The sequence below is a fragment of the Puntigrus tetrazona genome, chromosome 22 (assembly GCF_018831695.1).
Source record: "Puntigrus tetrazona isolate hp1 chromosome 22, ASM1883169v1, whole genome shotgun sequence".
Taxonomy (NCBI): domain Eukaryota; kingdom Metazoa; phylum Chordata; class Actinopteri; order Cypriniformes; family Cyprinidae; genus Puntigrus; species Puntigrus tetrazona.
The window spans coordinates 7,738,363-7,766,093 of NC_056720.1; the positions used below are offsets into that span (position 1 = coordinate 7,738,363).

Here is a 27,731-nt window from a genome sequence, read left to right on the forward strand (position 1 = left end):
ATCGAAGCCAAGAAATGAGCGGAGTGGAAAGTCGGCATTCTATAAATGTGTCACGTCCTATAAATTCTGCTAATTCTGTAAATTTCATGGTGCAGTTTTACTTCTCGGGTGAATCGCGTTTGGTTTCTTCGCTTTAAAAGATTTACTCCTCAGGCACTTGAAACGTGGCGCTCCTTGGGAGTTTCTACAGATGCAATTACCAAGCACTGCGGGTTTACGTTTTCTTGGTGGGAAAATAGAAGCGTAAAAGTCCCCGAGTGCACTAAACAGAATTTATGTAGATGAAACTTCCAGCAGTGGCCAGGCTAGACTGGGTCTCGGTATTCAGGAGGCTACCGAGATGGATTTGTTATATTTATTTTACTTATGGAAATATAACGGTCTGTAATTAGTGAATAATTACCTTCTGATGATGTACAGTCCCTCATTAATACGATTTGCCTTTGTATTTATCACACCGTGCTGACATAAACCCAGCTTGTCCTGTAATACGTAGAGTCAGCAAAGAACACCGTGACTACGTTCAGCTTATTTGACCCTCATGTCAGAATGTGTTGATTTTGTTCCAGCTTCCTGCGCGCCCATCAAAAAAAGGCCCCAGTGACTTCTGACGCATCTAACATCAGTGACTTTGAATTGTGTTTGCTGTCATCCCAGACTAAACATCTCAGACACCTTGTGCGAATAATATAAACAAGCTTTGTGTGACTAATACAAACAAGACTGCAAGACATCAGCTGCGTCAACCAAGAAATGTGTTTATCTGCTCGTTTTAAAACTCTCTTTGATTCAGGGGTTTTAGAAATGCACTATGAAGGTTTGTTGACACAACACTTCAGTTTCAATTGATCTAAAAATGTTTGGTTTGAGTTAAATGTTAAAACAGTTGAGTCGCGTGATGGAACAAAGGAAATGAATCACGTACAGCTGTTGGTGTCATTGGAAACAGCAATGATTCCCATCGGTTGATGAGGGATGTCTGCGCGGAGGACTTTCGTATTGGCTCCGGTGAACTTATCAGAGCGGATCACAGCCCGCCGTGTCCAGTCGGACCAGAAGATGAAGTCTCTGTAAATTGCCAAGCCAAAGAACGTTCCGGGTCCTGATTTCACAATGACCTACAAATTTAAGAGGAAGAATTTAAGTGATGGAAATATCCTGCTAATAAAAAAGATGTTTTTTTACAAGAACATGAACCGTTTCAGGTTATAGGCTAGCAGTCAAAAGTTTTCTCGTGACCTTAAAAACTTTTTGAACTCGTGCTTAAATGCCAGATAGATGGCAAAATAGATGTATATACAGGTAGAGCAACAGACAGACGGATAGATGAATGGATAGAACAATAGATGAGTGGATGAATGGAAAGAACAACATGGATGGATGGATGGATGGATGAATGGATGGATTGAGAGACAAGCTGAACAATAGAATAATGGATGGATGGATGGATGGATGGATGGATGGATGGATGGATGGATGGATGGATAGACGGACGGATAGACAGAACAATAGGTAGAACAATGGATGAATGGACAGAACAACAGATAGAACGAAAGAACAACAGGATGTTGGATGGATGGATGGATGGATGGATGGATGGATGGATGGACAGGATGGAGAAGATGAATAACAGTGATGAATGGATGGACAAGTTGAACAATAGAATAATGGATGGATGGATGGATGGATGGATGGATGGATGGATGGATGGATGGATGGATAAATAGAACAATGTATGAATGGACAGATAGAATGATAGAACAATAGAATGTTCAATGGATTGATGGATGGAGACACAGAAAATATAGAATGATATACTATGAAGCAGATAAATGGAGAGAGCGAGAGAAAGAATAACAGACAATAAAATGATAAAATGTTGAATGGATGGAGGGACAGACAGAGAGACAGAGAGACAGGTAGATAGATAGATAGATAGATAGATAGATAGATAGATAGATAGATAGATAGATAGATAGATAGATAGATAGATAGATAGATAGATAGATAGATAGATAGATAGATAGCCTCTTCATAAATATTTCAGTCATTTTGTAAAAATTATTCAATAACTTTGAAGTGCTGGTCATAAATAAATGAAAGCATCTCTCATGCTGTACAGCACAGTTCCATCAGGCAGTTTACTTTCAGCACAAAGGTGCACAGACCAAAATAAAGCACACTGAGTGTCTGTATAATTCACACAGACACACGGGTCCGTCCAGAGCCGGAGGGGAAGTTCCGTGACACCCGAAGGACAGCCCTCCTCCATTATCCCCCACATTATAAATGATTAACCCAGATCTACAGAGAGTGTAAATGGAATCGCTGTCGCAACAGACACAGAGATACAGTACATCACACAGCCTCAGGGAAGAAGGTAAGCTGCGAGAGAGGGGCCGTCCTTCTCGTGCCTGAAGGAAATGAATCAAATCAGAAACTCTGACATGGCAGAGATGGGAAACGAACCAGGGCTCAAAATCTACATTCAACAAACGCATGTGAAATTTAGACTTTGAGTTAGTCAAATGAAAAACCTGATCATGATCAAAATACACAGCTTACTCAGTGGAAACTCTAACATCATAAGTTTTTAGGTTTTTTCCTCCACAGCTCTATAGTACATAACCCCTGAAAGCAAGGTTACAGAAAATGAAATAATTCAGTAAGTATATTATTTATTTATTTTTTTGCTGTGAGTGGGAAGGAAAAAAAACAAAAAAAAATAAACTAACAACAACAAGAACAACAAAAGGCTAAAAAAAAAGCAAAGCAGTAAATAAAACAAATTAATTAATGAATTAATTAAACAAAAAAAAATTATTCTAAAAGGAATTTATGAAAACACTGAGAACAAACAGCAGTTTATTTATTAATAGACAAAAATTCAATTTGAAAAACACAATTATATTTTTATTAAAAAAATTTGTATATAAAAAAATGGGAGGGGGTGGATGAACAGGTGGATGATATGGAAGGATAAAATGGATGGGTGGATGGATGGACAAAAACTAAAATATAACATAGATTTAAAAGAAACCAAAAAAACATTGAGGCCACAAGAAAAAGCATAATATAGCAAAGCAACACTGAATGAAAATGAAGGAGATCCTAATATCACATTATATATAATATAATATAATGTCCATAAAACAAGCCACAGCAAATTCTTCATTACATTTTCTATGATAACTGCATGTAACCCATCAGCAAAAAGAGGTGCATGTTTTTTTTTTCCCAGTTTAAGAGCTTTTCATGTTTTTTGCTATTTTTTTTCCCGAAGGCTTTGGTGAGCCACACGCATCTGTTCTGAAGTGCAGCATTACGCGTTCTTCGGTAACACACGCAGACACAGATGTCTCTGAAGGGCCGTCCGTTTGAATGCCAGAGCCTTTGTAATAATAATAGTCGGCTCGACGGCTGCGTGGAGAGCGAGGCTCGAGCTTTAATCCGCAATGACAACATGTCAAACACGTGTTCTCACCCTCGCGCGGTTGAAACGTCTTTATTCCCAAGTGTTCCGTCGCCGCGTGTGGAGGATCAGGTTGAAAGATGCAGGCAGACACATCTGCATGACGTTCTGATATCAGAGCTGTCGTCTCGACAGGTGAAAACCTCTTTATGCTCTCTTAAGATCGAAACTTTTTAGCACCGAATTACGAATCAGTGGACGAGAACATGACATTCCCACTCCGAGCGCAGGCTTAGGTTTCGAGTAGCTTCTAAGCAGGGATTATTACAGACTTTGCGCTCCAATAATGAAACGGAGGGTTACTCAAACTCAAGCTAAACATGCGTAACTACATTTTATTTGAAGCTATATTAACCCCTCGTAAAGCTCCGCCTCCTAATGCATGTAATGAATGTATTCATAAAGTGGTCAAACCTGATTGGATGTTTATTTTTGAGAGCTGGAACGAACGGGCCATTTTTCGCATTTTACGAATTTCTCAACAGCGGAAGTCGTCGTAGTTGAGTTAACTTGAAGAGCAGTCATTGGCACCGTGCGTTATTTTATTTCCATAACATATTCACTATCTTTGGAGGAATCTGTAAATTACGCAGTACATAAAAACCAGTGAAAACGACAAACTTCTCACAGTCGCAGTAGTCGCAGCTGAATAAAACATTTTAAAAAAAGTAACCGTTACTTTTTATCGCGCGCTTACAATTTTTCTCGTAAAAGTTTACATTGTTCAATTCAATACAAAACGAATGTAAACTCGCATATAAAAAAATTAGCTTATTTTGAGTTGGTGTTTTTATTTTCCTTACAAATCCGGCTTTTCTCAGAATTGTGAAATCTAAACCGAATCTAATCTAATTGAAATGTAATCTGAACTCTAAAGTTTTATTTCAATTCTCACAATTGTGAAAAAATAGTTTATTCGGTCAGTTGCATTAATTTTTGTACATTATTTTAAAATAAATGTATTAAATGTTGTTAAATGTAAACATGTTGACCGCCCTAATCATTACATATGAAAAAACAAAACAAAACATGAGTGATCATACACGGATGATCAGTTGCTTTACATTTTTGTGTTTTATTTGTATTATTTATTTATTGAATTATTTTTTACATCTGGCAATAACACTTTTAGCATAGCTTAGCATAGGTGATTGAATCCAATTAGACCAGTAGCATCCCATTCAAAAATGTATACTATAGAATTTCAATGTTTTTTCTATTTAAAACCTGACACTTCTGTAGTTACATCGTGTACTAAGAATGGCGGCAAATGAAAAGTTACGATTTTCTAGGCTTATATGACTGGAAACTATACTCTCTTTCCGGCGTAATAATCAAGGAAGTTTGCTGCCGTACCATTGCTGATATAAAATCACAACTTTTCATTTTCCACCGGTCTTAGTACACAATGTAACTACAAAGTCAAGTTTTAAATAGGAAAAATATTCAAACTCGGTCACACTTTATATTAGACTGCCTTCTACGTACTTGCATCACAATAATAACTCATTTGTAAACGTGATGCTACTGGTCTAATTGGATTCAATGAACTATGCTAAGCTAATCTAAAAGTGCTATCTCCAGACCCGGAGATCGGCTGAATGGATAAAAAAAAATGGTAAAACTCAACTTTGGTGGAGTTGGAGAATGAGCCTATTTCCAAAACAAGTGGAGTGTTCCTTTAATATACTGTGAGAAAAAAGGCCTTCCTTTATTATTTTATACAGTAGTGGAAAAAGGCTTCCATAGTAATGAGCCTCGTTTAAGTGTATCGTTTGTACAACACATTCGCTACTTTCTTTAAAGAAATTGTTTCGCGGTAACGTGATTAAAAACTGATAACTGCAACTATGAAATGAGGAAAACAATTCTCACTGACAACTACAAACAAAAAAGCCTAGTTTGAAAGAGGTAATATTATTATTACACTGCTGTAACATTTCTAGAACTGCATTCACTGCGTTTGAAGAAACTGATAAAATATTCAGCGCATGATATAAAAGTGAAAATCTGTATTGATGCGAACGATTTTCACAAAAGCCTCATATGAAAGTAATAACTAAATTTATATAAGATATTCACCACTTTTCTTAAATAAATGATCATATTGCAGAGTATTAAATTGTAAAAAAACCTGAATAGAATTAACGCTTTTCAATTGCTATGATACCATTGGTTGATTCAAATAGTATAGAAATCACACTCTTTACCTTTATGAAAGTAAATAGGGTCAGATTTGATAGTGTGCTGTTGAGAAAGTTTAATTCTGCGCTCATGGGAGTTTTCTGCGGCTCTGTGTGTTTTCCTCTGGAGGAAGTTTGAATCTGTCAGCTGTAACCTAGATGGCGCTTCCTCCTCCAGCGTACTCTGACAGGGACCGCCTCGCTAGCCTTGCTGTCTGTCTGACACGCAAGAAAACAAATCTTCCTTTTGTTTGCCCAGACCAATTTTCACCTTTTAATAGCCTAGCGAGCAGATAGTTTCATTAGCTAGCTTGAGCCCATTTAGCGCACCGCGGCATTGTTGGCGGTCGTCAACCTGAAAACTGTGTCAAACCTCCTAACCTGCGGTTCCTGGCCCTTGATGAAAGTAAGCATTAAAATTGGTTTACTTTAACAATTATTAACAACTTATTTTTAGGTATGTCGGTCAATGCAAAATGTTGAAATAACTCCTTAAGTTGAGTTGTAAATGTTTGTTTTGCACAGCAGGATTTTAAATACGATTATGATTATGTCAATTTTTATCGCATATGAAGAAGCGGAAATTTCGAAAGTATGATTATTAATACTTTTGTCAGCTTAATTAAATTACAGCATTAAACTGGTAGCTGTATTTATGAACAGAAGCAGAATTATTCAATCAGTTGTGTTGATTTTTGTGCATTATTTTTTTATTATTTATTATTTTAATTAACGTGTTAAACTGACAGCTGTACTTATTATACAAGAAAAAAAACTCTTGCTTTAAATTAAAAAAAAATATTTGTTTATTTTTATATTAACGGTAAACTGACAGCCTTATTCACTTTTTTATTTTAATTTTTAATTATTCATTTATTACTTATTATGACAGAAACTGAGTATACAGACGTGGACAAAATTGTTGGTACCCTTTGGTCAATGAAAGAAAAAGTCACAATGGTCACAGAAATAACTGTTATCTGACAAAAGTAATAATAAATAAAAATTCTATAAATGTTAACCAATGAAAGTCAGACATTGTTTTTCAACCATGCTTCAACAGAATTATTTAAAAAAATAAACTCACGAAACAGGCATGGACAAAAATGATGGTACCCCTAGAAAACACTGAAAATAATGTGACCAAAGGGACATGTTAATTCAAGGTGTGTCCACTAATTAGCATCACAGGTGTCTACAACCTTGTAATCAGCCATTGGGCCTATATATATGGCTCCAGGTAATCACTGTGTTGTTTGGTGATATGGTGTGTACCACACTCGACATGGACCAGAGGAAGCAAAGGAAAGAGTTGTCTCAAGAGATCAGAAAGAAAATTATAGACAAGCATGTTAAAGGTAAAGGCTATAAGACCATCTCCAAGCAACTAGATGTTCCTGTGACTACAGTTGCACATATTATTCAGAAGTTTAAGATCCATGGGACTGTAGCCAACCTCCTGGACGTGGCCGCAGGAGGAAAATTGATGACAAATCTAAGAGACGGATAATCCGAATGGTAACAAAAAGAGCCTAGAAAGACTTCTAAAGAGATTCAAGGTGAACTTCATGCTCAAGGAACATCAGTGTCAGATCGCACCATCCGTCGTTGTTTGAGCCAAAGTGGACTACATGGGAGACGACCAAGGAGGACACCATTGTTGAAAACGAATCATAAAAAAGCAAGACTGGAATATGCCAAACTACATGTTGACAAGCCACAAAGCTTCTGGGAGAATGTCCTGTGGACAGATGAGACAAAAATCGAAGTTTTTGCCAAGGCACATCAGCTGTATGTTCACAGACGAAAAAATGAAGCATATCAAGAAAAGAACACTGTCCCTACTGTGAAACATGGAGGAGGCTCTGTTATGTTCTGGGGCTGCTTTGCTGCGTCTGGCACAGGGTGTCTTGAATCTGTGCAGGGTACAATGAAATCTCAAGACTATCAAGGAATTCTAGAGAGAAATGTACTAGCCAGTGTCAGAAAGCTTGGTCTCAGTCGCAGGTCATGGGTCTTGCAACAGGACAATGACCCAAAACACACCGCTAAAAACACCCAAGAATGGCTAAGAGGAAAAATTGGACTATTGTAAAGTGGCCTTCTATGAGCCCTGACCTCAATCCTATTGAGCATCTTTGGAAGGAGCTGAAACATGCAGTCTGGAAAAGGCACCCTTCAAACCGGACACAACTGGAGCAGTTTGCTCATGAGGAGGGGCCAAAATACCTGCTGAGAGGTGCAGAAGTCTCATTGACAGTTACAGGAAGCGTTTGATTGCAGTGATTGCCTCAAAAGGTTGCGCAACAAAATATTAAGTTAGGGGTACCATCATTTTTGTCCAGGTCTGTTTCAGTGAGTTTATTTTTTTAATAATTCTGTTGAAGCATGGTTGAAAAACAATGTCTGACTTTCATTGGTTAACATTTATAGAATTTTATTTATTATTACTTTTGTCAGATTAAAGTTATTTCTGTGACCATTGTGAGTTTTTCTTTCATTGACCAAAGGGTACCAACAATTTTGTCCACGTCTGTATAATCAGTTTTATTAAATTAATATAAAATTTAATAATGTTTTATTGCATCAGTGAGTCAAACTGACAAACTTGTGTTACTTTTTTATATGCTATTTTATAACTATTTTTATTAACTGGACATATTAAACTAACATCCCTACCTACTGTATATAACAAAACAGGAATTTTCATACATATATGATAATTTTCTTGTGCAATACATTTATAACAGAAAAGTGCTACGTGTGAATTTTTACTTTCTTATAATAGACAATATAATTGCATTTACTAATTGAACGTGTTAAAACGACAATCCTTCTCGCTATATTTTACAGAAACAGGGCATTAATGCATCCTAAAGGGGAAGATATAACCCGAAATACTCAAAAACACTTGCCTAGAACTGAGATCAATAAGAAAAATGTTCAGTTATTGTTTAACATCGTTTGGTCTTTTCCTTTGGTTCTCCTGGCAAGAGCAAATCTTTTGTTTTAAGTGACAATATACTGAACCCAAGTGACCTGTCTTCAGTTGGACGGGAGTGAAATTTCTTTATGTCCTCCTTCAACGTCTCACCTCAGCAAAACAGAAAAGCTTCACAAAGGATGAAAGACGTCTGCAGTGCTCTTAAGAAATGGCTCCACTTCAGCTAATGCACTTCCATGCATTTTTTAAAAGTCACACACAAAGGGGCTCCGTACTCACGTATCTGTGTGAGCCGTCGTAATCACACCTCTCGATGTGGCCGAGGCTGCCGTCGGAAAAATATAGCTTTTCGGCTTTGTGGTCGATGGTGAGTCCATTAGGGGTGATGACATCCACGCTAACAATGACGCGGACGTTGCGGCCGGTTAAAGACGACCTCATGATGCTCGGCTTCTGCTCATTCCAGTTCGTCCAGAACATCAAGCTGAGGAACACAAACAGACTGTTAGCTGCCACGTTACACCATTTTTAACGTAAAACTTAAAAAAAAAAAAACGGAGACATCCTTAAAAATGTCATTACATTAGACTTTTCTTTTTTATTAGTATCGCCTTTCTTCAAATGTGGCATATTTCTGACATACAGGATTGCTTTGGGAATTTCTCACTTAAATATGCACTTGAAACAAAAACAGAATACGCCAAAACACAAGTATGAATATTATCAAAAGCATCATTTTTTTAATGATTCATTTTATTTAATGGACATGTCAGTCTGACAGCCCCACTTATCTACTTAAGATTTCATCAGTACATGATATTATTTTTAAAATTTTTAATAAGTTTATGACCAGCTGCTTTTTTATGATTTGATTTATTTGCATTCTTTTTTCCTTTTATTATTTTATTTCTTTAAAATGATACTTATTATATATGGCGGAAACCTTCCGTATAGCCGGCTGAATTTTCATACGTATACAATATCAGTTGCTGTTAAGCAATTATGCCACCTATAAAAAATATCTAAACGTTACTACATAACAGATCATATAAAATGCAAAAGATCATATAAAAGTTCTTTTTTTTAAGTTTCTAAGCCATTCCTTCTCAAAATTTCTTACATTTCAGACATGCCGTAAATGTTTTCTTTAAATAGGGCATACGAATGTTACAAGTCTGAAGTCTTCTTAAAACAAAATGTACGCCACTGATGTTGCGCAAAACTATGCTAATAGCCTCATTAAAAATGTATTAATCAGCAATTATAATCAAAAAGACTACAGCTTAATAGCATCAGCCCTTTCTCCTTTAATGTGTCAGAAAAAAAAAACAGTCAGTCGAAGGACGAAGCATGTCCTTGCGTTTGAGACGAGTGTGCTAGCCTGGCATGTGACGGCACCTTGCAGTGTCAGCCGCTAGCGCCAGTGTGTGACTCCTAGCTGTGATCTTTGGCAGCTTTTGGATCACTGGGACTTCTTGCTGACAGCAGCAGCCACTTATTGCCGTGCTAATGCTCTAACAGGCTAACGTGCCGACTGCTACAGTCCGACTAAAGTGCTGTCAGGGTACGAAGCGGCGAAACGCTCCTTAGAGAACAAACGTCCATGTTAATGCTACGGCTAAAAGAAAACATACCGCCGCAAAGTATACATTTTTAAACGCCTGCCAGGAAAGTCTGTAGAATCGCGTTTAGCAAACATTTGTTCTGTAATGATAGCCATTGTACACTTGAAGAACACGAGCTAATGCTAGCATAGCGTTGGTTAGCTTTATCAGTTCAGCAGAAGCTAACGCAGGCTGCCATTTTGCTTCCGCATGCAATATTTTTCAAGCCTCTGAAAATATTTACAGTCGAACCTCTCAGGGAAATTCAGCAGGAAAATTTCATATAGTTTAGCATAAAATGGCGGGAAATGCTAAAGTCAGTTTAAATGTAGACGGCTGAGGCAAAATCCAAGTAAACTAAATGCATCATAAGTTTCATAACATATCTTATAATTGATAAACGGTGATTCTCAACTAGACAGTTTTGTTCTAGCAATAATGTATGCTAATTGCTAAATAAAGCACAACTAATAGCAAAACAACATGGTAAGAATAACAAAAACGGCTTATAAGGTTTATGAATGACAAAAGCTTATATCTTTTATTGTGGATGTCAAAAATTGTGCGCTCAATACAACTTATCTAGAGGCTAGCAGATGCTAATTCCAACCCTGTTGAAAAAAAAAATACAGGGTATGCTGGTTAGGTACGTTTTGTAGCTGGCATGCTGGTTCGAACTGGTTTAAGATGGTCCTTTGCTGGTCTTAAATTGGTCGGACCAACACATGACCAACTAAGGAGCAGCTTAAACCAGCATCCCAGCTTAAAAAACGTGCCAAACATGCATATGCAAATGCTTTTGCAAGTATTAGGAATTCATCAACTTGTATTAACATTTATAAATGACTTTAAAACACGTGGCTTGCGCTCAACGTTTACTGTAAAACAAAACCACCGCGCTAGACGACACTAAAATCAGAGGATCAAACAAAAAGGCAATCATGAACAGTTCAGCGGGGCAGCAATTCGAAAAAGAATAAATAAATGCATAAAAGCAAAAGTTAATTAATGTTCTCTAATTTGAAAACGAAAGGAATTGCTAACAGAGATCAAGAGATGCAAGCATGTTTGGAGATTAATACGGCGAATCTCGGTAGCACAGGTCAGTCTGTTTTGAATTTGAATCTTTATAACTCACTGATGTAAAATTAATACTCTGTATGTGGTCTGGCGCCTAATTACTCTGAAATAATTAGAGGATCCCTCCCTTAATTGACCTTTTGGAAAGACAGCCATCAAAACAAATTTATCAACAAGGGTTGTTTTGAGGTGAGGTGGAAAGTGGAAACTTTTGGCATGTAAGACAGATGGATTTATTTTACTTAAAATACATTGTATTAAAATATATGAAATAAAATAAATGCATTTTCAATTTGCTGAACAGCTATATTTTGGTAGAAAACATCAGGTATACTGATAAATAAAATATAATATTAATATAATATTATTACCTTTTGATGCTGAATAAATTCAGGAAATACAAAAAGTAAAGGCAATATATAAAAAAATATATATTTAAAAATATTACATTAAAATAATTTAAAAATGCCATTTTTTTTTATTTTATTTTATTATTTTTTTTTTTTTTTTTACTTTTTACTCTAAAAAAACGTTCTTTATCTGCCTGCACATTCCGTATAATAATGCATTAAAAAAAAGCTCTTTTAAAAAACATTAAAAGATGGAAAATGTTAATTACATAATTAGGATATCAAAGGCGCCTTGACGATGCAAAACAAAAAAATATATATTTTCAAGACGAACCTAAATCTCTAGACTTACTTCTGACATTCGTCTAGAGTGAGGACGTGTGGGTGGTCCTCCTCAGACAGGGAGACCACCGTGTCTCGGTCGAAGACGTTTGGTCTGGTCTGGTCGATGCTGTGGCGGGTGACGGTGGCCGTGGTGGAGCTCGTCCAGTACAGGACGTCCCATCCACGGTGGTACGCCAGTCCCTCCACAGAACCAACATCTAGAGAAGAAAACACAACATCAATGCTAATCGCTCAAGTACTCTTAAATAACGTACAGACAACTTCACTTTAAAGCCTGAAATAAAGCACACATATAGTTTATATAGTTGTTTCAAACCTTCTATCAATCATATAAGATATAAAAAGAATTGAAGCCCACAAATGCAAGCTGTTGATCTGAAGGCCATAAAACCGGATGGTAGGTAAACACCTCCACAGGTTCTTTCACAAGTGATTCAAAAAGAAGAAAAAGCTGACAGATGGTCGATGCGAAAAACAGCTAGGTGTCAGAAAAGGTCAAGATGTGTTGTGGAAATCTACGTCAATGCCAAATTGAAACCTTAAAAAAAGAAAGAAATACACCTTTTAGCTCTTTAAAACACTGCATTTTGTGAAGAACTGCTTGATTGTACGTATAATTACGCATACAATTTAACATTTTTCCACATTTTATATTGTGTGTATATTATAATGTTACGTTGGTATTTTAATTCCATGTTTAAATAAAACTGAAACGTAACTGCAAGCAAAAACAGAAGGAGAAAAAAAATGCAACCTTAAATAGTAGGTGAAAAAATGGTTTTCCAGATGAAAAAAAAATTGCAACGTTTGCACTGAAATATGAGTAAGGCAAATAAATTAATATTTAAAACAGTTCATTTGATTTAAGTATAGAAAAGCATATATATAAATATAAAAAATACAAGAGGATACAAAACTTCTCAGAACATTAGAATTTTTCTTTAATAGTTTATAGTATATTAATAGTATGCCTAATTTATTATTTCAATCAAACAACCTACCTTTTGTATATTTTAATGTGTTATTATATATATATATATATATATATATATATATATATATATATATATATATATATATATATATATATATATATATATATAAATTTAAATGTGTGTGTTTTCCTTTGAAATAACAATACTGCAGTAGCTAGATTAATGCATTTCCTATATGTAACCATATCATGTACGACTCGACACAAGGTTCAACGTATTTTTATAACCTGCTTGGGCCTTTTTTGTGAAAAACAAAATCTTGCACTGATCAAACGATTATTCAGTCTTTTTGATGTTGCAATTGCATAATGCATGGGAAAAAACTATTTCTGAGTTTATCACACTGCAACCTGAGCAGCATGTTTTAAGAAGCCCTGCAGAAATACTTCGCTTTTTGGGGGGGGGCCTGGTTCCTCATCCTCAAAACCCCTGTAGAGCCTGACAGGGAAAGTGAGTAGCACCGAATAGGACATACAGGCACTGCTAGATTGCTTGCATTGAACATAACAAGGACTTAACAAGCGTAAAACAGGACGCCGACTGCGCTGAAAAAAGGACAATATGACACCGGCCTTTCAGAACCAGCGCAGTAAATTATTTAGACTCTTTGAAATTGACTGTAGAAAGGTAATTCGCAAAAATAGAAAGAAAACAAGGAGAAAACCTGTGTAATCTCATACGTTTCATCTCGTGTAAGCTCAGCAAACTTTGTTTCAAAGTGTTTGCAGATTTGCTAACATCTGCAATCCATCATGTGTCGCAAACACTGCAAGTCAACGTAAATTGCCTTCTGCAAACCATTTAACATCTGTACTGACAAGTTTTGAGAGCAAAACAGATATTTAATGGGCGGTGTTCGATATTAATCATCTAGAACTAACTGGAGAAGTAAAACGTAAGCATTAGCAGTCAATCAAAGAATCAATCAATAAATAAATAATATATTTTTGTATGTATTTAAAAAAATGTTTTAAACATTTAATTTTTATTCCTATTTATTTTTGATTAAAGATTCAGTAACAAGTTTTAATGTTTTGCTTCGATCAATAAAATGCAGTTAAAATTATTAGGATTTTAAAAAGCAAGTTCATTGAAATAGCATTTTTAGCAAAAGCAAATACCTCCAACAGTAATTTTTTTGGGAAAACGCAGGTAAATCCACGTTCCATGTTTTAGAGAAAAAAATAAATAAATGTGTTGTTGTGATCAGTACACGCAATGCGTGGCAATCAGATTTTTAAGTGCCGTTTATCGTTTTTGCAAATTAACTCTTCAAATATATACCAAACCCAGTATGACACCAACGTCCGTAGAAAAATTGTTCACAATAAGACCAGGAATAAGTGCTGAGAAACAAACAAACTTGACTTTGAACAGCAATAACCTGGTATTTGTTTATGGGAGGTCATCAAGAACACGGCTCCAGACGAAAATGACTGGTTTTGAGAATGAAGGCGACATGACATTTCCACTTCGGGCTTCGTTGACAGTTGTGTGTTGCCATGGAAACGTCTCCTGTACGATATATTACGAGCTTGTCAAGTGATCACATCCCGTCTGCGATCTATCACCGTCTTCTGGCAAACAAAGACAGATTTCCCCCGACGGACACGCAGCATTGGCATTTCTCTAAAGGCCTGAAGTCCGATCATGTGCTGTCGAACTCCTCTGGCATAGTTCACACTCCACGTCTGTCTGTCGTCTTCCCTCTGCATGTCTCTCTCTCTCTCCAAGCCAATACTCTCGCAGTAGCTCTCTTTCACCCCTGACCCAAAATTGATTTTCCTCACACATGGATAAAAAGCCTTCAGGGCTTGACGTATTGCGCGATTGTTGAGTCTTGACTAAGTAAAACCGTTAATTCTTTCTAATATTCTCTCACAGATTCCCGTTGAATTACAATGGCCTCACTCTTCATTCATAATCCAGACATGTCTCTCCTAAATGACTAATTATACTTTGTTGTGGCTTTTTTTTTCGCACTGATTAGCCTTTTCGTAGCTTAGTAACGTGTCTAAAAATAACCTTGAGGTGTGAATAGGGCAAAAATAAAAAGAGTTATTTTAAAGAAATGTTTACCAAAAAGTAAAAACACGCATATGTATGGCAAAAATCTGAATGCAGAAGTTAAATCTCAAATCTTAATGTTCTTCCAAATGTAGACTATATTTGTTAATTATCTTAACATTAAGACTTTTAAAAAGTTGATAATTAGATAATTTGTACTACCAGCCACTTTACCAGGTGGCTAATTTGTACGAAATCATACGAATGAATCATTAAAATCGCATGTATTTTACGAGTTGTCAATTCGCATGATTTTGATCGAAATAAGATAAACTCCAATTCCATTCATTGGCATTGCATGAAAATGAACCAACGTTGTTCATTAAAATTTCAGATGTAGTATGTCAAAAAGGTTTTGGAACAACAAAATGAGTATGGCAGGCTAAAAAGGTTAACAGGTTGAAAAGCGCCTCTAAAAAAAGTAATCAACAGCTTGCAAGAACAAACATGCTGCAATTTAAGTGTAAAATAACCCAGAGGCTCTGTTGCAAGCATAGGAAGAGGCAGGCAGGGTGCTCACATGGCAGTTTTGACAGTCGTATACATGAAGAGTGAGAAAGATTAGGTGTGATTCCTCTGTATGTGAAAGTTCATGCTGACTGAACAGGTTGAGCTGTTGTCAATAAAATAGATTTGGACGTGTTGTTAACAGCGTGCCAAAAAAACAAAGTCTTTAATCACCAGCCCAGGTGAAAACTATAGAGGTCTGAGTAAAAGTCATTGAGCCGAGAAACTGTCTGTTCTTGAACTGGCTTTGATTTCGAGAAGCTGCAGTATGTCAGATTTGAACTTTCCTGTCAACAAAAGCTTGGGAGATGTTGGAGCAACACACAGTTATAGCTGCCAGATGAAATGTACAAAAACATCTCTGAGTCAGTTGACTTCAAACTCAACATTTTAGAACTAATATAGTCGCAATTCAGCTAATATTAAAAAAGTCACTTCAACTAAAGAGCTACCAGTCCTCAAACAAGAGCTGTTTATCAGCCTAACGCCAAGATACATGCCAGCAATATATCAGAATAATTCCATGACAAAGGATAAAGCTTAGCGTCTAGGGGTCAGGTATAACAATCGGAGCGCCTGCCACGGCCTCGTTTGACAAATATCGCAATTCCTCTCAGGTAAGCTATCGTTCAGTTCGGCAGCTGCGAACTGACAGCTCTGCAGGTTAATGGCATACTGATTAAATGAGACGTGTGTTAATGTTGACAAGGTTAGGGCCTGATAAATCACAAGAGGTATGAATTTCAATGCCGGCTACTGGGCTGCTGCTTTATCGGAGTAATTGGCTGTACCCTGTATGGATAATTTATTTACATTTTACCACAGTTAATTGGCCGTGATGCTGCTACAAATATGAGCTGCATTCCAAATACAGCAAATTAATGTGTTACGAAAGTACCTTGGACAGACGACATCGGGCTGGACAGTATGGGAAATGGTCTGAAAGTTCTGACAGATCCACACAAACACTTTCCTAATCATTCAAACATTTCTAACAGATGTAAACTACAAACATCAAGGATGTCTCTGTAAAATCATTCATCAGCATTATTCAGAAGGTAGTAGCTTTCTAAGTTACTTAAGTTACACCGGACATTGTCATTTAATTAATTATTATTTGTCAATTACTTCATGCAATACAGGCTTTTAAACATTTTAAGTCACAGCAGACATGGACAGGAATTCATAAAAGGGTTGTCAAAACAATTATTTGCTATGCCTGCGGATGAAGTAACTAAAAACGATTATTTTCATACAAAAAAGCGCTACTAACAACGTAGACACAATTACTTACTCTCAGCAATGACGCGTCTTCCTGTCCAGTCGTCGTTGATGACTTGTATATTCCCATAATGAACATCGCTAAAGAAGATCCTGTTGGTTCCTTGGGCTTTCTGCCGATGATCAAAGGCCAAAGCTATAATGTTTTTAAAATAATTCGGGTTCTCATACGCCCTTATCGGCGAGTTGAGGTTATTCTCATCCGATAGATGAATACTCCTCAAAACGGTCCTTTCGGAGTACAGCAGGTAACCCTCGTACCTGTTGCACCTGAGTCCATCCTGAGCGAGATATCCGTGCGCGCAAGCACAAGTTTTCCGGTTATTCCCCAAGTAAAAACAAAGTTGCTGGCATCCTCCATTCGATCTGCTGCAAGTGTTCGTACCTGGGTCAAAAAAAGTCCAAAAATTACAGATCAGACTCCCTACAAAGTAGGATGTCAAACATAGTTCCCAGTAGTCACAGTCCAGTAAAGTTTAGCTCCAATATCAGTTTAAAATACTCTATGTGAAGAAGCTAATCAAGTGCAGGATTACTAGAAACCTTCAGGCAGTTGTTTTAGAGTTGGTTGGAGCTAAACTTCGCAGGACATTGCCCCTTTGCCACATGTGGTGCATCACCTAATAATGGCTTTGTGACAAGAGTTTTAGCATGCAGACAAAATTCAAGTATAATTAGAAAGGGTCCAAAGTTTGGGTAAACTATTCCCTTCTTGTAAAGCTCAAAAAATAATAATTTTCTCATATATTTACTGCTATGACAGCAAGTCTAATTAATATATTTTTCCATATGGTGTCCATCACCAGGTGTTCGTTCAGCAGGAGTATACAATCCTTCCCCTGGAGGGCAACTTTTCTTTTAAGTTTAGCTCTAGTGCTCATTAATCATCTCTAAGCCAGCTAATCGAGGTCTCAAGGGTTACTAGAAACTTCCAGATATATGTGTTGGAGCTAAACTCTGCCAATAGGTGTTCTTCCAGAAACGGGATTGGACAAGCCTGCTTTATGTACTTGTGTGCATTGGTGCAATGTTCAAAGAACAGGAAAACTGCCATTAAGTGAAACCTCAACCTTTCTCCCGATCCTGGTTAAAGACCTTCACATCTTTCAGACTGACGCCCAAGCCGCTCCTGATGGTCACTACATCCACGGCGTCTTTCTTGGAAGCACGGCGGATGGATCCATTGGCGTAGGCTCTACCATCATGGAGGCACAAGACCAAAAGTTTGACACTTGCTAATCAATGGCCCTCGACTAATTAAAACCAAAGAACTCATTAAAATACAGTACACAGCTGGTCTAACAGAAGGTAAGGTAACCCATTCTTGGAATGACATTGAACCATGGGAGATTCTGAAATAATCAAAAGTGTCTTTTTGCACTAGACATTGTGACCTTGTAGGAAAAATGGAATGGTATCTGCCTTCTTGGGCCATTCTTTGAGACTGTAACATTTATGAAAAAATAAATTACCTGTCAGACCAGAAGAGGTAAGCCCCAAAGACTGCTATGGAAAACATATCCACCCCACTCGATGAGAACACAATCTCCCTCTGCTCACCCCGCTCAAGGTTGATTCTTTCGATCTTGTTGTTGCGGGCATCACACCAGTATAATTTATTTTCCTACAACGCAGTTGGAAGACAAATATCATGCATCTGTTGTTTTAAGAACTGAGGGATATATGATCTGGCTGCCCTAAAGCTGCAAGTTAAACCACAAAATCAACATGAACTGCAACCTGCAGAGTAAGCGTGTAGGGTTAGCAGACCTGGTAGTCTATTGAGATGCCGTTGGGCCTTGCTAGTCCGGTGCTAACAAGCACGGCTTGCTCTGAACCATCCAGACATGACCTGGAGATGGTAGGACTCTGGCCCCACTCCGTCCAGAAGAGAAACCTGCATGGAATCAGAAAAGAGTACTATTAAGTAGTCATCCTGAGGAATTTTGACCTTTGCACAGTTTGAAATATGAGATTTACCTTAGTTTATTATAGTTATAGTGGAAACTAGTAAAAAAATATGTTTGGGCTAATGCTGTGTTCAGGTACTCATGGGAAAATTTTAACTGTGTTGTGTTTTTCCTCTCCTCTACCACTTACAGTTTATTTCTAAGTGAAATCAAATAGCACACTGTCAAAAAAAGGGTTACAACAACATGTAAGGATACAACAGCTGATGACTGGAGCATAGATGAGGCATAACTTTGTACCTTTGTGCTTTAGAGTTATCCGAGATCTCCAATATAAATAGTCTGCGATTATATCGTAATTGTTGTTTTTACAATGATTTGAAATGATCCTTTGAACCGTTTAAAGGTAAATGTTCTTGGAGAATTACACTAAACAGTGTTACATAATTTAATTACAAAACAAATGTAAATGTAATCCATCACATAATTTTTTGTATTTATTTTATAGTTTAAATAGTTATACTAAGGTACATAACGATGTCCCTTTTAGAGTAGTGTCCCAGTGTACCATTGTTGTTGTTGTACCCTTAAAGGAACAATTTTTGCATATTCAAGTGTAAATCAGACAAAATGTAGAACAAGATTCGATTTCCATTAGGGACTGAGTGGATCATTAAAAGCAGCCTTTCGCATTTGAAGGGTGAAAAAGCGAGTCTTTTTGTGACGCCAGTGAATAACATAACAGCTTGATGTTTATATTTCACTTTTACAGTACAAAAGCTGTAGATAATGAGATAACTCATTACAAACATGAGGTCAAGATCATGAAGGCCCTCTCAAATTAAAATACATGCAATGGAAATTATAAGGCCTTTAAGGAGGACTTACATCTGAAGTTAACAAGCTTCGAGGTGCTAATTGCACACACTAACTGCTCTCTAGATGATCATAGGTCATTCATTTAAACGCTTTTGCCACACTTGGGTGAAACTGAAGCTTAGCATTAGAAGAAATGCAAAAAATAAATAAACCAGAGGGTATTTTCAGAGTGGAAAAATAAAAAGCCAGATGCATACCCTTTCATCGGGTGCACAGCAATGGCTCTGGGTTGATCAAGGCCGTCAGATATCACCACGGCACGGTACATGCCATTCAATCGAGCGACCTCAATGAGATTTAAACCGTGGTCCGTCCAGTAAATATTACCTTTGGATGCAAAGCAACAAAGACCCTGAACCAACAGAGAAACAATAAGCCTGACAACTTCAATCTGGAAACACAGAAATGTTAAAAGAAGAGAAACTTTCACACCTGCTATCCAGTCCACCGCTAGTCCTTCAACACGTCCAAGACCGCTCGTGACGATGTCCTCTCTCCAGGTCTGATCCCGACTGGACCTAGAGATTCTGTTAGAGCCCATGTCCGTCCAGTACAATGTATCATTTCCTAAGATACGCAATTAGAAAGTAACCCACGATTATAAAGCGTGCCTTGACTAGTTAGCAAAAAGTATCTTGAGTATATTTATGGTTGCACCTGTTTATATTATGCAATTAATTGTGCATACTAATTTTCCAAATTTTTGATTACTGTTGCTGCCAACTCACCAATAACACCTTTTCAATTTTTAAAAGAATTTTATCACAGTGTCATTTTAGTATCACACACATACACTTTTTTATATATTTTTAGACTTCTTTTTTTTGTCACAGTATATTATGCAATGTTATTGGAGTATTGGAGATACTTTAAAGTTTAAAATATATTTAGAATGAGTGCATTATCTGTTTTACATTGGTTTTAATAAATGTTTTTGTCATTTAGTTGTGTTTTCTCTTTCTTATTTAAATTTTTTCTTTCAATTTTTGTTATTTTAATAAAATATTCAAATAAAATTAGTTTAAGATTTCAATATTTTGTTTCATTTAACTTTTTAACTAACAATCTTTCATGCTTTAATTACCTATAGGAAAACTCATTTTTACTGGAAAAAACGACTTAGAATTCTTAAAATAAAATGCTCTAAAAACACAGTTTTTGCCTTTTACATCACAGCTGCTGTATGAATTCTTGTGCTGATGGCCAATTTTGAATAAACAAGGCCTTCAAAATATCATCACGCCAAGCTCTCTACCTGTTAAAAAAAAATCTGTTTCTGCTGGCCAAAATGCCTTTGCCCTTTTGCTCTCATTCAAACCCGCCTTTTATCCAAAACAATAGAGGCTAAAAAAGCTCAAAGTACTCGTGATTGTCCTGGCTCCCGTGGTCTGTCCCTTTCGAAAGGCTTTTCACAAAAATTGCTTTGACTTGGCCGCACGACATTATCCCTAGCTTCATGCACCACCAGCTCCTCGCCTACTCAAAAATGTACATTATATCCCTTTTGACAAAAACTCCAATGAAGCCCATTCACATCGTTACGAGGCATCGGCTCATCTGTCCAGCTAATCTGTTTCGATTATCTTCCATCTGTCATAACCACATATCGCATCCATTCACCTCATCTCGCAATGAAAAAAAAAAAAAATTATAGACATGCAATGCAATGCCAATGTTTGCTTTATCATGCAAATGCAGAGCTGCAAACTGCCTGTTGCTGATGCAAAGAGTGGCATTTCTGTCTCAGTGCGGAGACAGCTGTCCAATTACTGCTCTATATGAATCTGTCCCAAACACCGGCAGATACCCTGCAAATCAATGTTTTCCTCATGTCAAGGGCCGATATGTTGTTGTGCGCATGGCAGGGCGATGCCTAATTGCTTTGGTTTCTAAACACACAACTAATTCGGAGAACAATAACAGATCATATCCATATCCATAATCAAGGACGTCTACCTAATTGTAGTCAATAGAAAAAATCTTCACATTTTTATATTATTCATCTAATACTAAAACACACTAATCTCAAAAGCAAATTTGAAGCATTACAGTTGTTATGTTGCATCCAAACTCATTATTTATGAACTTTAGTCACTTTTGGTCATATATATATATATATATATATATATATATATATATATATATATATATATATATATATATATATATATATATATATATATATATATATATATATATATATATATTTTTTTTCATATGTTCAAAAATCAGGTTCTTTTTTGATGTTATCATGCTTTTATTGTGGTTGTTATTTTTAAGTTATTTTTTAAGCTAATCCAAATAACTCAACTGCAGTTTGATTGCGATTAATTGGAAAAAAAAAAACTGTTTGAGTTTGCTTAAGTTTGCTTGAGTTTTTTTTTCCCTTTATAATGAAAAGAAAAGTGCACTTACCGGCATGATAGTCCAATCCCACGGCGAACAGAGTGCCAGTTAGCGGCATCAAAACTTCTGAGTTATCGCTGGGATCCAGAGACAGTCCTCTTATACCCTCATTAACGGAGTACATCAGGAAAGACTGAAGACCTAGCAAAGAAAAACATCAAACCAACCCCATTCCAGGTCAACGCGCTTTTGAAAAATAATGGATACCTTCGAGATCGGAAGGTTAATTACGTCCGTTGCAGAGGTCACAACTACCTTCACAGGTGGAGCGGTCGGGACGAAGATTATAGCCTGTAGTACAAGAACACGTCCGAGTCGTTTCAGAAGTGGGAAGGCAAAGCTGGGAACAACCACCGTTGTTCGGTACACAAGGATTGCGACCTTCGAAGAAAATTTGAGAAGTCACGAACGGTGTATCTGATCTAATCTAGTAAACTAGTTTGGCGTCTAGCTTGCGTACGTTCTTGAAAAAAAATTCTAGATCAATCACAAACAAAATGTAGTTGAGGGAAAAATAAATAAATGTAAGAAATGGTGGCGCTTTGACTTTGTTCCTCGGACACCTCGTCAGAAACACCCCAGTTAGCTCATTTGAAGTGGTGTAATGAGACGGGCCTTCGCTCCCATGAGGTCCGTGTCAGAGAGATAAATGAGGAAGCTAATTGGTATGAGGAGATTTGAGAAGGTAGAAAAAGATTTACCTTAAAGAGCCCCTAATTGCCAGTTTTTTTCAAATCCTAATAGAGCGTTTAGAGGATCAAGCACTCCTCTGCTAATAGACCTGTCAGCGATATGAATGTCTCTTGCCATAATTCATATAGAGTAAAGGGCTTTGACAATGTGTGGCCGGAGAAACATATTCGTTATGAAGCAGAACCGCTGTCCGAGTCATGTGCAACCTCACCTTGAAGAAATGACTAGGATCTTATTCTTCTGGATTGAAAATATGAGTTTGGAATGAGTTGGAAATTAAGGTAACATACATATTTGTTTATTTAAAATGTTTATTTATTTTTTTATTGTTAAATAAAATTGAGAAACTAAATTATGAATTTTTTCTTCACAACTAAAATAAAAAAAAACATTAAAATATATTTTTAAAAATGCTATTTCAAACATTTTTAAAATTATAAAATTTTATAAAATTATAATAAAATTTTAAAACATAAAAATAAAAATGAATACTATTAAAGTGCTTGATATATACTTCAAATACATGATGGTTTGTTTTAAGTTAATTATGGCAATTAAATTATAAAATGTGTGGAAACCCTTAAGCATTGTCTTGTGTATATTTTTATTTCATTTTAAAATCTTAAGATTAACATAACCAATAGTATGGTATGATTTACCATATTAACTGTTTAACAAAAAAAAAACAAAAAACTGTTTTTTGACAATATACACTACTACAATTTAGACAACTGTATGCTGTATTTAATATTATAATATACATATAATATTCATATTAAATTTTCATAAATCGCAGATATATATAATTTCATTGATCAGTTAATTATTAAAAAACATGGTTAAAAAGTAATTGACTGTAACTCAATGATCAAAAGGTGTGGGAACTTTTGATCTTCAGTTCAATTAAAGCTTATTTATATAGCACATTTTACTATACAAATCATTGCGAGGCAGCTTGTGTTGACATCACTTGCTCTTGTTGCTGTTTGTGAGTGAACAAATGTAAACATTTTTTGCTTTCAAAAGAAGCAAAAACGTTTGATGTTAATCGCTCTTTAGAAGCTGTTGTGTCTGCGTTTTATTTCAGACAAAACATTCAGGAACACGGTTCTTTTTACCTTTCTGACTGTCTTTGTCATACACTTTGATATGGACGACGCCTGTGGTCTTATTCCGAAGAACCGTCAGGTTTTTCCCATCTCTCTTGTTAACGGTTCCCAGCTGAGCGAGGACATCATCTGCCCACCATAACTTCCCACCTAGAGAGAAAATTAATGTTTCTGAACAGCTGAAAAACACAGAAATCTCTATTTTAAATGCAAATTTGACAAGTAGCATTTACATAAACTTTCCCCTTTTTTCAGCCTAATCTTCAAATGAAAATGAGAGAAATAAAAAATTTTTAACAGACATTTCGGAAAAATTTTTTTGCCTTTATCCTAAAATTTGAGGCGCATGAATTATTTAACATGACTTTCGATATTAAACCATTAATGGATCAATGTTTTTCTCAATGAAATGCTAAAGAAATGTGTTAAATAAAGTTTAATTAAATATTCAACAAATACTAAAAATCAAAAATAGTAATAAATATTAAAAATAGTAAATCTAATAGTAATTATTTAACTAAAACGGCACAGAATTGAGCACTTCTAAGAATTTATTATAAAACGTCACTGTGCATACTTGTTCTTTCTGAAATTGAACCATGTCTTTATAAGTGCTTTATTTCTTTGCTGCGGACAGCACACTGCAAATCTGCTAAGCCCTATAGCGTGTCATCTCAGCCTTTAAGAAATGGTACAACACAGAGAAAACCGACCAGGACTCACACACCGTCTGTGATTACACATCATAAAAAGGCATGCCGAGTGTGCCGCAGTCTCCCAACATCCTTTTCCCCAGTGACCCGAACCGAGCTACACATTTCTTTGCCCATATTACTTGCGAGTTGTGTCTTAGATTGAAAGAGGAGACGTCCCTCGACGCGAAACCGTGCCACCGTACCCCTGTTCTACCCACCCTCTCAGCACTTATGAATCCCATAGGTGTGAGCAGAGGCATCTTAGTCCCCTGGCAGCCCTGAATGGATTACATACAGACGCCAAAAGCTAGCAGGACTATTCTTAGCGCTCGGCCTGAGCTGAAGCTATCAGCCGTTGGCAGACACAAACGCAGGGAAAATGAATTACGCCGAACAGTGTTGTTGTATACTTCACGTAGGGCACAGCGGAGGATCATTTAGAAGCTCCGTGCCGGAGAAAGTTCCTGAATGGAGTAAGGGTGCAGATTTAATTTGATGCAAATGAAAGAAGAAAAAAAAAGACGCGGCTGGAAATTTGTCAACTGGTACACCGTTTGCATTTTACTCGCAATACATTTGGGGTTGCATATATTGGATTGGCATTTAATGAATGTTAATAGATAAAGTGCTTAATGTAATTGAACAAATTATACTTAGAATGTACTTTTTAATGATTTGTACAGCTTAAGTAAACAGAAATGGCAATTTATTTGCCAGCGTGTGAGGGGTGGGGTAGGGGAAGTAATCACACCCCTACATTTATCACCCAAAATTATGAGTATAAGTGCAAATTTGCAGAACACTGTAAAAGAGGAAGAACTTAACATATTTATTTTAATCTATTTTGATTACGTTTATGGTAACGTGACGTCGAAATCCAAAATATGCCCTGTCTAAATGTAAAAATCAGCAAAAAAAAAAAACGTCTTTTTCCATTGTCAACAATTGACTTTCTGTAGATATCTTTGTTAAAAAAAAAAGTCCAGCTTTCATTTTTAGTTGTTAATAGGCTGACATGCATGACATTCAGACTATCAATGCTTTTTTAAAAAAGTAAACTTCAGGAGCACATACATAAATAAATAAATATATATCTTTTAATAGGGTGTGCTTATTTTTGAAAGAATACAACTGAAGATTTCAAAGTCCAGCTTTCATTGTTAAATTATATGATGTTCAGCCATAAATACTGCACAAATAAAGGTGTAGCTTCAGTAAGTCAAAAAGACTGGGATGCACTTACTTTTTCACAGAACTATACTGACAGGACTATAAGGGTTCAATTGATATGGAAAGTATTATTAATTAGTTTTGTGAGTTTCCTGTAAACATAGTTGCAATTGTTACATTGATAAAAATGAAATCTTTGTCCAATTAAACGTTTTATTGAAAATAAATGCATTTCATTGTACATACAGTAAGTCTATATATATATATTTTATTTTTTTTTTTATTCATCAGATTAAATATTTGCAAAGCATATATATATATAAATGCCTAATGGGGTGTACTTACTTATTCACAGCACTACAATGACTAATAACGTTTGATTAAAACCACGTCTTCACAGAGTCTGAAGTCTTTGTAATTCGGTGTAATTTGTTCGAATTTCACTGTACGTAAATGTCCTTGAACAAACTACACTTCTGTCTCTCATAGCTTCATTTTCATTCATCATATGAATTATTCCTTAAACAAGGAAAATTTCTTTAAGTCCAAAAAATGAGCAGGCAATGTCATTTAAAGACAACAATGACAAAGAAAATGAAAACCGGAAAGAATCCATTAATAATTCATTATCTCTTTACTTGTTTCCGTATTCCCGGGACGGCTGGTAAAAAAAAAAAATGGGGGGTTAATTAGACATTAATATTAAACAAACGAGTGTAATAACCAAACAGCCCATGAGATGAGAACTAAGTATGTGTCAGACGAAGTTCAGATGCTACATCCGACAGAAATAAAAATCACAAGTCTTCAAATGAAAGCCAGTGCATTTTTGTCACGAATTTACGTGCTGTGTGATTCAAACACATATTACTTTGTTTCCATCTGGTGCTTTCTAATACACTGCTGTATCTAAAATATTAAGGTGCTACATACAGTACCATGGCTGATAAATGAGAGTAATAAACAGTGTTCGCTGTGGCTAAGCAGACAGAACAGACTTCAACCATCACTCCATTATCAGCGCGCAGATGCTGATTGCAGGGATGGTGCTCAATCTGATTGTATTAGTGCTTGGCAACATCGGTATCTGATTGTGAGAGGGTTTGAGGGGATGATATAGCAGGAGAAGCGAGAACAGGTTGTTCCTCGGGGTTTAATCGAATAATACGTCCACATTCGGCATGTTTGGTTGGGCAAATGATTTATCTTACGCAGTCCTCGAGATTCAGGATCTTCTACCTCAGGTTCGTCGTTCAAAATATCACACAGCCTGTCTTACTGAGAAACTGTGGAGTGGGTGGAATGAGCCAAACGAGGTATAATTTGCATGGCTTTGAAATTATATTTCACAATATAGTTGTTTCAGGAAATGCGATAAATAGTGAAGCATACGTTGTGCTGATAAAATATACTCACAAAGGTGCATTTGTATCATTATATACATGCATGTCGTTATTACTTTGTTTTGTCTGGAATGGGATGTACATAAAGCAAAGGAGGATTGTTTATGAAGAAAGTATTTTTATAACATCATATAATGATTGATTTAAAAGAAAATTATACGATCACATATATAATTTAAATCCATTCAAATCTAAAAATGAAACCATATAGACAATTTATATACATGCAAACTGCTGTATTTATTGCAAAATAATTTAAACAGCATTTATATAGCCACTGTTAATAAAAAGGAGTTTTGGTAAATGTTAAAACTTATTTTAAATATATGAAAATTAATTGTAAATAATTAATCAGAACTGTATACTACAATTGTATGAAATATATATAGTACATACACTGTCTAAAAAACAGCAGATCACAATTGTAAGAATTCTCTAAATTCTGATCAGATGAGCGGTTTTATTTTATTTTATTTTAAAACTAAACTGAAACAGTCCTACTTGCTGACAGCCCAATGATATTTATGTGTGCAATGTGGCGCAATATAACGCTTCAAAATCTTCTTTCCCTTGGAAGTCTGGATGTTTTGTTAGACGTTTCAAACGGAACTAATGTATTTTGCTGATGTTCCTATGGT

At 36.1% G+C, this 27,731-nt stretch overlaps 1 protein-coding gene across 1 annotated transcript in view; it reads right to left on the bottom strand.

The window, feature by feature from the left end:
• lrp1ba (low density lipoprotein receptor-related protein 1Ba) overlaps nt 1-27,731 on the bottom strand; it is a 228,098-nt gene that overhangs the window by 76,575 nt on the left and 123,792 nt on the right. Inside the window, 12 exon segments of the mRNA XM_043222495.1 lie at nt 926-1,118; nt 8,879-9,083; nt 11,986-12,175; nt 16,842-17,213; nt 17,899-18,023; nt 18,301-18,452; nt 18,599-18,725; nt 19,815-19,944; nt 20,050-20,184; nt 22,033-22,164; nt 22,279-22,404; nt 23,835-23,975. Of these exon segments, the coding sequence (XP_043078430.1) occupies nt 926-1,118; nt 8,879-9,083; nt 11,986-12,175; nt 16,842-17,213; nt 17,899-18,023; nt 18,301-18,452; nt 18,599-18,725; nt 19,815-19,944; nt 20,050-20,184; nt 22,033-22,164; nt 22,279-22,404; nt 23,835-23,975 (2,028 nt within the window).